A 12,030-nucleotide genomic window follows, 5' to 3' on the forward strand; every position below is an offset into this window, starting at 1 on the left:
AATGAGTATGGCCTGATGCATTAGATGTCAGAGTTTGGTTCAGTTTGAGAGCAATATTTTGGCCCCAAAGACCAATGTAATCATTGACATCACTGTCAATATTCTTTAATGTTTACATAGCCTCATCGATGAGCAAGGCTTTGCTCTGACTATAAAATCATTGATGGAATGAGTGCAAACAGAAAATGGAAAATAGGCTGGTTATAAGCTCTGTTTTGTCTGTTTCTCAGCCATTATTTCTCAACCATTCAATCTGTAAAGATATATTTTTCACAAGCACAACATAAAGATGCAAGAGCTTCAAAAAGAAGTGGACCATATAGAATGCTCCCTAGGAACATGTGATAATCTAAGAACATGGACAATAAACCAGTATCAGTGGTTCATACTCATCCTCCAGTTAAACACAAACTTCTCTACCTGGTTACCCTGAGGTGATTCCTACTCACCTCAAGCATCCAAGCGATTGGCTGTTTACAAGCCAGGATTATTAACTAATATTATTTTAATTTTTTCCTGTCAATATATTATTGGGACTGTAAACCTTGGCTTGTAAAAGAATTATTATTAAAGGTTATTATAACATCAAAGCAGTTTGCTGCCATCTGTGGTTCCCTCTGCTACCTGTTGACTTTACTGTGTCTGTGCTAAATTAATAGAAGAAAACAGGGCCAAAAATCATTTAGTCAAGGTCACTCTGTTGGGCCACTGCGCATTCATGACAGGCCTAATTAATGCTTTTGCTAAAGAATGAGCAGGTTGGCTGGGCAGGCGGTTGCAGCCTTTCCTGATGAGAACTGTTTCTGCGCCCAGCTTTGTGGTGTTGATGGCTGCAAATATTGTCATCTCAACGTATCAGGTTGTTGAAGTGTGGTGACAAAGGGCCTTTGCCAGGCTGGTTATTTCCTTTTTGTATTAACAGAAGACTTGAAATGTTCCTTAGGTCTCTTTTGCCAATAACACCTGGCCTCTCTAATTTTCTTACAGTTTCACAGTTTGGTGCTCAGAAATAATGGTTCTTCGCATTTGACAATAGTGGTGTGGTTAATTAACGGATCTATCTCCACAGTGCTTTGCTTTGCCACACTGAAAAATGAACACATGGAGGATTTTTGATGTATTGCCAGCTGATTGTGAAATGGCCCATTCAAGTAAAGCATCCTCCAAGTCTGTCTTACAATGCTTAGCAAACTCGGGATTCACTGGGAGTAATTTGGTTTATAATTGAACCAGAGCAGTTAACCACAAGGATGAGCTAGGAAGTCAAAGAAACAGGTGAAAAATTTAATTTGCTGTCCAGCCCCATTGTATTGCACTCTTAGCACACAACTGTTCTTTTAATTGCCAGGGTATATACATTGGTCAGGGAATCTGGGGTGTGAGGCTGAGACCTGGTGAATGCGCTTACCACCATCTTATGACACAGAAGAGAACAGCAGTATGCTGTAGTCTGTGCCGCAAAGTGCACCAAAATGAGTTTTTATGGGGCGAATTTTTAATTAAGAATTAATTATAAAATGATGTCTTAACAATGTTGTGTGCCGCCCTGAGCCCAACGTTTGTTGGGGAGGGCGGGATATAAATTTAATAAAATAAAAATAAATAAATAAACATGAACCTCTATGTTAGGAAAGAGAGTATGAAACCCCTGTATTGGTTAGGCCTTGGATGAATACTGTAAACCTATGCGTTTGCCTGTGCTTGTTCAGCAAAGCAAGTACCATCTGCTTGCTTCACTTCAGGCTGCTGTTTCTGCCCTCCAGTCCCTGATCTCGTGGCTTCTGCCCTAGCAAATTATAAAGTACATTTCACATGCATATTTTCCCAAATCCAGTCTCTGTTTTATTTAAATTGCAAGTGACAGGTCTGAGGCTGGATGGGCGGAAGCAGCCACCCTTGCTTCACCCCCCCCCCCCGCACCACAACTATTGCCCCCTCTGCCCAAGGGCCAGAACAACTCAGTGTTGTGTGTGTTTTGGCTGAGCTAAGCCTCTTGGGGCTTACACAAAGGCATGTGTGCATAGAACTGCAGTCTTAGATCAAGGCCTCTGGAGGGATTGCACAGGGCCCCCTCTCCTGGTGACACCCTCTCTTCCTTCTCTCTCCCCTCAATTAGCACATCCCAGCCTGGCCGTCCCCCACCCTCTTCAGTCATCCTTGGTTCCTTGCCTGTACTTGCTGCATGGATCTTCCTTATCCATGAAAAGAGAGTTCTGCACTGCATAGAATAGGGATGCCAGCCTCTAGGTGGGATCTCCTGGAATTACAGCTCATCTCCAGACTACAGATATAAGTTCCCCGGGAGAAAATGGATGCTTTGGAGGGTGACAAATATTTCTAAAAATGTACCCCCCTAATTTGGCTTAGTTCTGGGTGTAAAGGGCATTTGGTCTATATCGCACTCAGTCATTAAGTATTTTCTTAACTTATAAAGAGAGCAGGTATAGCATGGTGGCTAAGAAAAAAGCTGTGTTGGAAAGTTTCCAGCTCAAGTCTTGTCTCTGCCATAGATTCACTAGGTGGCATTAGCTGACACCCCCCCCCCCACACACACACACACCCATGCGCAGTATGTGGATAATATTAGTGGCTTACATTACAGGGCTGTGGTAAGGTTTTTTAAAAAAGATATTATTGGAAAAGTACTTTTAAACATTGAAAGCGCTGTATCAGTGCTAAGCAGCTAATAGTAAAGTGTCTGGTTTCTATGCAGATGATAAAAGCAACAAAACCAGGCCACCCCAGACAATGGGGGAACTGCATATACTTGGAGGACCCCCCCCCCCCGTAACCCACAAAATATGATGGGTGAAAATCAGCTGAAGAGGGGGAAGAGACATGAGGACTGAAAATGTTCCAGAAGGGGCAGAATGTTGAGAGCAAGTGGTAAAAGAGGGGGAAAGGGGGGGTCAGCCTGCTCAAAGACCCGAGAGCACGTTGAAGACTAGAAGAGGAGGTTTGGGAGGGTGGGATTTCCAAATTACAACCCCCACCACCATGACTCCTTGTGTGCTTCCAACATAGTCGTCTGGTTGCCCCCTGTGTAGATGATGAAAGTAGCAAAACCAGGCCACCCACAGGCAAAGCAGGGATCTCTGCCTACTTGAGGATTACCCCCCATGTATGCCAAAAATGTGAACTTTTTAAGTCAACCCAAAGAAAAGCCTTGAAAATCAGCCTTATGAGGGCTAAACATGTTGAGCGATTGACTGTCAGTTGAAGAGGGGGAATGATGGGGGCAGGGAGAAAGCGGTCTGCTACCAATAGTAAAGTGACTGGCTCCTGTTATGATAACAAAAGCAGGCTGTCCACAAATGAAGTTTGGGGCTGATGAGGGGGGTGATGTTCCAGAAGCATGGAGTGTGAAGGGAAATTGAGTGTTAGTTAAAGGGAAAGGGGGAGTGGGGAAATTACCCTGATGAAGCCCCTGAGAGCTTGTTGAATCCTGGGAGGGGACATTTTGATGTGTAGGATTTGGAAATAGTTCCTTCTCCCATGCTGCTTCACAGGCCCCAAACTTATTTGTTGTTGTGTAATGTTTTGACCTGACCTGGATAGCCCAGGCTAGCCTAATCTTATCAGATCTCAGAAGCTAAGCAGGGTCGACCCTGGCAAGTATTTGGATGGAATACTTCCAAGGAATACCAGCCCTTTCTCCCCACTTGCAATGACATCTGACAGCGAGTGGAGGAAAACTGTTTTATACCACTTATCCCATGCTGAGGATAAGATCCCAGAACTTCAATTTCTCATCCAAGTCCTAAAGTGGAACACAGCACATAGGAATCAAACCTATCATTAAGGAGTTGGCTGGTGGCCATGAGGAACAAGGATCTCATTGAATGTATGCCCGAGGTCTGCGTATCTTATGCATGTGTCATAAATACCCCTGTATAAAAGAAAGTTGCCTTGTCTGGAGTGCTGTTTTATGTCCTGACTTGGGCCAGGAGAAAGGCAGGCTTATAAATGTTTTTAATTAATTAATTATTATGTTCTAATTTTTAACGTGTGGTTTGGGGGAATTCAACAAGAATGCATACTTGCCGGGCTGTAGTAGAGTAAAGCATTGCTATAGGCTTTGAATTTAGCTTCTTACCTTCATGCATAATCATAATATGTGTTACATTTTTACTTTTACAAAACTCGTATGCCTCATTACTGCACAGAACCATTAAATCTTGTACCATGTGTAATTTGTTGCAAATGTTGTTTTCAGCTCTGACTTTAAATGTTTTCATATTAGGTGTTCAGAGTTGGCCTGGCCTGGCCTGGTAAGACTGAGATCTGAGAAGACCCCCATTTAGATCCGAAGTTACTGTCAGTCTGCCTCAGTCCTTCATCTGCAATAATGGAATAGTAACCCTGAGCTATTATATAGGGCTATTGTAATGGTTACTAAGATAATGGATGCAAAAAAATGATGTAAATGCTCTAAAAACACTATATTATTGCTATTGTTACTTGATGTAGCAGTGGTTAATATGCAGTATACAGAACACATATTCCTTAGATGTTGGTGGGTTATTGGTCTTTTGGTCTTGAATAGATGAGGAGTAAGGCATATTTACAAGATATCGAGTTGAACAGTTATTGAGCTGAAAAGTGTTGATGACAGTTCAGACTTTGTGGGAGAAAAAGATAACACCTTCCCTATTTTTCTTTTGGTCAGTGCAGTGAAAAAACAGTACCTTTATTGGCTTTAACGCAGTGAAAATACACTAACTTATACCTTCAGAGATTAAAAAGTTGTTTCAATGCAGGTTGAGTATCTTTTATCAGAAAATCTGATATCCAAAATGATCCAAAATCTGAAACTTCTGGTGAGATAGTGACACTTTTGCTTCTGATGGTTCAATGTATACAAACTTTGTTTCATGCACAAAAATATTAAAAATATTGTATAAAATTATCTTCAGGCTGTGTATAAGCTGTATATAAAACATAAATGAATTTTGTGTTTAGACTTGGGTCCTATCCCCATGACATATCATTATGTATATGCAAATTTTCCAAAATTCAAAATAATCCAAAATCCAAAACACTTCTGATCCCAAACATTTCAGGTAAGGAATACTCAACCTGGATGTATTTTTTCTTTCTTACTCATTATTGTAGATGGCAGTTAATTTTAAAGGAGGGGAGATAGCAAAATACATTTTTGCGTTTTGTTTTCTTTATCATTTAGGCCTTCCGCTCTATCAAGTAGCCCAACGTACTCGGACTTGCCCTTCATCAGAATTTCCCCTCATAGGACTCCTGCCGCAGCGTCCGAGTCTCCCTTCAGCCCGCCTCACCCATATATTAACCCTTACATGGACTACATTCGATCCCTGCACAGCAGCCCGTCTTTGTCTATGATCTCAGCAGCTCGTGGACTCAGCCCTACGGATGGTGAGTTTCAGACTGGCTTCCTGTTTGCTGTCATTTTTGGCAACTATTGCATTAATCTTGTCACGGCGTCTCTTCACCTCCTTCCAATCAGCGGCAGCTGATTTGTCACACATTTATTATGTCATAAATGTTTCAATACTTCATCAGCCTGTAGCTGGTAATTTGTACATTTCATTGAAACATCAACCAAAGGTACCATCTTATTAAAAAAAAAAAGTTAAAAACTGAAGAATATTTATTGCTTCCAACACCTTCCTTTTGTGGATCAGAACATAATGGATAAGTTTCATCCTGCTTACAGCAATGTAGATTAGAAATCGCTGAAGTTAGCAAGACAAAAGTGGTAAGAGCAATTTATGGCATGCACACTGCTTTTTAATTGAGACAAAAAAATTTTTTTAATATTCCCTGCATAGCGTCCTGACCATTTGAGACACTGGGGCTCTGTTTTACTGCATTTGCAAAAATGTGATGTTTGACAATCCCAGATATTTTGGGGAAATGATTTAAGCAGAGGGATTTCTTTGGATTCAAATTTAAGAGGTGTGGATTGGATCCATTGGCTCCCTTTTTCTAAGTGAGGAATCTTGTACTGGAGAAAGAGTCTTTCCGTTAGCTGAAGAAACCCATAACTGGAGGAAGACTTACTCTGTTGGAGGAAGGACTCCTTTCTCCAGCAAGATTCTTCGTGGCAGGAGAGAACCATTGGATCAGCACCTTGAATTTTGCTCCTTTAAGATTGCAAACAGCCAGGATCCTTCTAAAGTTAGGCATGACTAAGTCCCATAGACACCAATCAGACAAATTAGTCATTACTGCTTTGTCCCATTGGTTTGATGCCACAGTGTTTTCTGCTCCATTTTATGTATCTGAATTCCAGTCCTGGATGTGAACTTGAGAACCTTGACTTATGATTCGTTCTAGACATATGCAAAATGATGGAAAAGGCAACACTTGTGGGTTCAAGAAAGTTTTATTCAACCTGATAAGCACATTTTCAACATAAGGAACCTGTTGTCAATCAGAGCTTATATCAGGGTATCCAAAATCTACAGTACTGAATACTTTTAGATAAAATTAAAATATACTACCTATCTTTCCACTAGGACCTTTTTGTGTATATTGAATTATTCTGCTCTGCTGTAGATTCCACCTTCTGGTTATGGTTCTACACATGTACATAGAATTATCTATAATCTGGACGTTTATTGAACTATTCACAAGTTCAAATAATGTGCATACTTGAAAATGTTAACTCCGATTTTTGGGGGGACGACTCTGAAAAGATATGAGTATTTGAATCTGCCTCTTAACATAATAACGTCATAGCAATTAAACATACAATTCTCACTGAGAAAAGAAAATGAACATTGGCTTAAATAGCAGTGTTATACAGATGAGCAACAAAAAGAATGAAGTATAACCTGGGTCCTGTTAACTTTACAGTAATGAAAAGGCAGTATGAGTATTCAAAATTGTAATTTCTGTTAAATTGAGCTATAATGGGTCAAATTAGCTAGCTAATACATATGGAAGACAATTAAAATACTATTTTAATTAAGGGCAAAGCCCTTCCCACCACATAGGAAAATAGCAGATTTACAAAACAGAGACAGATTTACAAAACAGAGACAATCTGCCTTTAGCTGAATTTGAAAAATGAGCTGTACTCTCTGCTCAAATGGATAATACCGTAACTAATTAATCCTCACATGTAAGAATATATACCTTTACAGATAATCCATTACTTATGGGTGCTTGTTCTTATGAGAATAAATTTTAATGACCAGTTGTCAATCAGAGCTTATATTAAACATGCAAGGCATTTGTAACAGTGATAAAGAAAGTTCAGCAATAGTCTAAAACATTTATTAATACCTCAGATGCTATATCAAGAAATTTTAGGTAATTGTTTTTAAAGCATTTTTGGATACCACTTGCAATAATTACAGCTTTATCCAGTGGATCTTTAGAAAGGTATCTCCGGAGCCTCTTTCTTTGTCTCATATAATCATAAAAACGTATACATCCTAGTTAACTATAACATTATGTGTCTTCTTTGTACAAGAGCCTCTGGGAGTACAAACACGAAATGATCTAAATCCTGCTTCGTACATTAAAATAATTACGTTTAAGGAATTGTATAAATTTTGTCTCCAAGATAGGCAGAGTGGGGAAGATTTTCTTGAAAAAAAATGAATTTCCCCTAAGATTTTTCAGTGTAACAGATTGTTCAGTGGGCTAAAGGACATCCCAGTTCACTTGTAAACCTCAAAGTTTAAACTTCTGGTTGAGTGATCACCTTGTTGGACAAAGTCTGGGGTACAGGAGACATTGGCATATCCCAAAATCTGCTGTTCATGTAATTGTTGTGATTTCAGTGATGGTAGAAGCTCAAAAAAGCATAATAATGTGGGAACCACTAATAGCTGCTTTGGCCATAATTGGAACTAACATCAGAAAGATACAGAGCTTCCTCTTTTTTGCACGTGCATTATCATTTCTAAAGGAGAATACCTGCAGGAGACATGGGTTCAGCAACTTAAAGCTTGTGCATCTTTCACTTTGTGCAAGTTCTCCTTCACCCTTGCAGTGGAAGTACAAACAGCATAAGAGCAAGGCACTTGAACATCTGATTATAGCAAAAGCTGCATTTGTATATACAGACCTAATGTTTTAAAATTTCAACCAAGACAATCCCAATTACGCACTCAAAACATCTCTGCCAAGGAGAACCCTCAACTCATGTCTTACTGTGAGTCATAAAGTAGCAACACAATCCCTGGCTCTGGAATAATATGGTAGTTTCTGTTTGTATATTTTTTTTAAAATTGCTATTGAGAATATAATGTTTCAAGGGGTGGGGACAGCTGAGAAATCATCTTCTCAAAAATCTACATTCTGTGCGACATGATGATATTCTTCGTTTCACTGCAAAAAGGAGGGAAACCTTCTCACATTGACTAGTCTACTGAGAAACTGCTGCATGCCTGCACAGAACCCCTGAACTTTGCTGGGAATTTTGGAGCAGCCTGTCCCCAGCACACACAGGAAGATGGTCAGGCCTGTTCACAGCCCACGTGAACCAAGAGCAGGCCCTACAATGCCCTGAACATTCTCTGTAGCGTTGCTTGGCAGGGGAAGATTGATAGTAATGGGCTTTCCTCTCTTTTAGGGAAGGGGGTCAGCCATTAATGATCCTTTCACTGAGAAAACACTGTGAACTTCCAAGGAGGCCCAGCATTACAAAGAGCACAGTTTGAAAACCATCTTATTGCAGAAAAAAGCTAGGTCTTCCTTTAGCAATTCCACTGTGTATGCAACGCACAGTGAAACTAGATTGGCTCCTTACCAAGAGACTCTTTACTTGGCTCCGTTCTTTTGGTTAGAAAGAAATGTAAAGGGTTTTCCTCTTTTCACAAGCTAACACATCTTCCAGGGACAAGAATGCTAGTCGTGTAATTTATCTTTATATGCTCGCTTCATGCCCTTGCAAGTTCTACAGGCTTTCCTTTTAAAGTTTGCAGCCAATGTTATTGTTAGTTAACCCAGACACTTATGTCAGAAAGCTCAGGAAGTATTTTAAGCGTGTCTGGAAAGATACCGCGGTTGTCTCATACTGTAAAACTTTAAAATCAATGATTTCCTAAAAGAAATTTGGCCCCAATGTTTTTCTTTCCCATTTTATGGATGGTAAAAATAGTATGAGCAGGACTTTATGCTGTAAGGCATGTTGCAAAGTTTTTTTTTTTTTTTTAATTGCATTGAACTTCCTTAGTTAAATTTTCATTCCTGGAAAGTAGAAAGTTCTTTTGTCTCCTAGCCAGTCTTGATAATTGGATTGTGAATATTTAAACCTTTCACGTGTGTATTGTATCATCTCAATAGTCTGATCTGGAGAACCGGGTTTGATTCCCCCCTCCTCCACATGAGCGGCAGACTCTAATCTGGAGAACCAGGTTGGTTTCCCCACTCCTACACATGAAGCCAGCTGGGTGACCTGGAGCTAGTCACAGTTCTATCAAGAGCTCTCTCTTCCCCACCTACCTCACAGGATGTCTGTGGTGGGGAGGGGAAGGGAAGGTGATTGTAAGCTGGTCTGATTGTGCCTTAAGCGGTTGAGAAAGTCAGCATATAAAAACCAACTCCTCCTCCTCCTTCTCCTTCTCATAAGGATATAGGCTGGGATCTATAGAAGGACGTAATGTTGAAAGGCATTGTGCGTGCAGCCAGAAGTTGCCCTGAGCCCAGCTTTATTGTTGGGGAGGGCGGGATAGAAGTTTAATAAAACAAACAAACAAATAATACAAACAGTTTGTTCTTTCTGCTGGGGCATTTTTTACTTTACTTTACAAAGAGACAAGCCACTTTCAGAACCTCACTGGGGTTTGCCTCTACCCTTTTGCTCAGAAACCTTTAGTTGTGTAGACTGAAATACATACGTCTCCTATTTCTCCTTTTAAATGAGCGACATCCTTCTTTGCGCTGTCAGTAGATCACCTTAATATGCAGTTAGGCTTTTAAAGTGCCGTCCTTTAGCAGAGCTGCACCCTTCTGAGTCCATGAAAATCAACGGGTTTAGAAGGGTGTAACCTATTTTGGGATTGCATCGTCAGGTTAGTTTGCTGAGGCATATTCATTTTGCCAATCCACTCCACAGGAGCTCCTTTGAAAACAGTGATAACTTTTGAAATCACTATGCGCTCATGTTACTACTTATAACCAATGTTTGTTTATTTGTTTGTTTACAGAATTTTTATCCTGCTTTTCTCCCTGAAGCCTCACAGATGAATACTGAACAATTAACAATTTTAAACAAATAATACAATTAAACAAACACATTTTGGTCCTGTTCTACAAGGCTGCCCCAGGCTGTGAACTAAGAGCCTTTCTCCTTGCACCCAGGAGCTTGAACCTCTGGCTTCACCTAGGTTTTAAGTACCTGCAAGGAGAGTAGAGGGGGAAAGACTTAGCCCAAATGGAACTCTGCTGCTGCTAGCTTGCTGCCAGCAAGAACCGAGCCGTGGCTCAGTGGTAGAGCCTGTGCTTCGCATGCCAAAGGTCCCAAGTTCAATCCCCGGCATCTCCAGTTCAAGGGACTAGGCAAGTAGGTGATGTGAAAGACCTCTGCTTGAGACCCTGGAGAGCCGCTGCCTGTCCGAGTAGACGATACTGACTTTGATGGACCGAGGGTCTGATTCAGTATAAGGCAGCTTCATGTGTTCATCATCACCATGCCTGGTATTTAGTGGATTCCTTGCAGCGCCTCTGAGTTGGATGTTTTCCAATTAAACAGCATATCTACAGCTTGCATTTTTTTTATATCTATATATATACGCTCTAGTGTAATAGGCAATAGGAGGAGTAAATGAAATAAAACTTTGGGACCTGTTTGCCATATGTCATTTAATGGTGTGCTTTATGTCCTGTTTTTAGCTCCACATGCTGGCATTAGTCCAGCTGAATATTATCATCAGATGGCTCTACTGGCAGGTCAGCGCAGTCCATATGCGGACATAATTCCTTCAGCAGCCACCGCGGGAGCTGGTGCCCTTCATATGGAATATCTCCATGCCATGGATAGTAAGTAATAATTGTACAACGAAAGATTCTGAACTTGCTGAAAGGACATGTTGGTATATGATATGGAAGAACACAATGGAACTTTTGGTGGACAACACTAGTGTTGTCCAGAGTCAGCTGTGACTTGACGGCACTCCCCACCTCAATACACTGGCCTGTTAAAGCAGTACAGATGCCTTTGATCAGATGAACTCAGCAGGTGTGTCTTCCATAATTCCAGGGCACTGTCAATGGTGTTCAACAGTGTGTAAGGGCAACCCAGTTTAGGTGAACTCCATGGAAGATATCTTTAAAAGAAGTCCTTTTGGGTTCTTGTATCTCCAGCATAAGAAGGCTTTTTCAGAAGTTGCAGGTCATGAAGAAAGCAAATATTTATTTATTTTAATTATTTTACCAAATGTATATCTTGTCTTTGTGCCCTCACACATGCCACCAATATAATGTCCAAAACGATATCTTATACTTGGCTATATCCATACATACCAATGTATCAGTTTATTATTTTTAAATAGAAAAAGTGCCCCACAAAACTATAAATACAAATGGATCAAAGTAGGCCGTTGAACAGGGAGCTTTCCTACTGCAGAGGAGCTGATTGCTGATCAGAGGCCAAGTAGCCATTGGGCTACAATGAAGAACTGGGTTGGATCCACTAATCAGTCAACAAATGGGTCAGTGGGTTGGTGGGCTGAGGGGCTGAGGACAAAAATCATCCTTACTCCACTGAGTGCATCCACCAACCATTCTTGAATCAACATTCCTGGCCTTGGAAATGGCTGCTGGGGTGGCAGAGTGGTAAAGGTCCTTCATCACTGCATGAAGATCCAAGATCCTTGTCTGAGCAGATTGCTCGACCCAACCCTCTCCTTCTTCTTCTGCTAAGCTGCAGAATGACTGGCCACTGATTATGTCTAGGAGGGGAGGAACAAGGTGATAGTAGTCCAGGTGAGTCACTGGAAAAGCTCTTTGCCACTCCTTCTCCTCTACAGGAGAATCTGGCCACTGGCGAACTTCAACAGAGGAAAGAGTGAGCAGCAGATGTGCCCCCCCCCATTT

General features: G+C 40.9%; 1 protein-coding gene across 1 annotated transcript in view; it reads left to right on the forward strand.

The window, feature by feature from the left end:
• GLI3 (GLI family zinc finger 3) overlaps positions 1-12,030 on the forward strand; it is a 309,607-nt gene that overhangs the window by 215,371 nt on the left and 82,206 nt on the right. The window contains exons 6-7 of the mRNA XM_056857509.1: positions 5,186-5,391; positions 10,828-10,974. Of these exons, the coding sequence (XP_056713487.1) occupies positions 5,186-5,391; positions 10,828-10,974 (353 nt within the window). The remainder of the gene's footprint in view (positions 1-5,185; positions 5,392-10,827; positions 10,975-12,030) is intronic.

The sequence above is a fragment of the Euleptes europaea genome, chromosome 11 (assembly GCF_029931775.1).
Source record: "Euleptes europaea isolate rEulEur1 chromosome 11, rEulEur1.hap1, whole genome shotgun sequence".
In the NCBI taxonomy this organism is placed as follows: Eukaryota; Metazoa; Chordata; class Lepidosauria; order Squamata; family Sphaerodactylidae; genus Euleptes; species Euleptes europaea.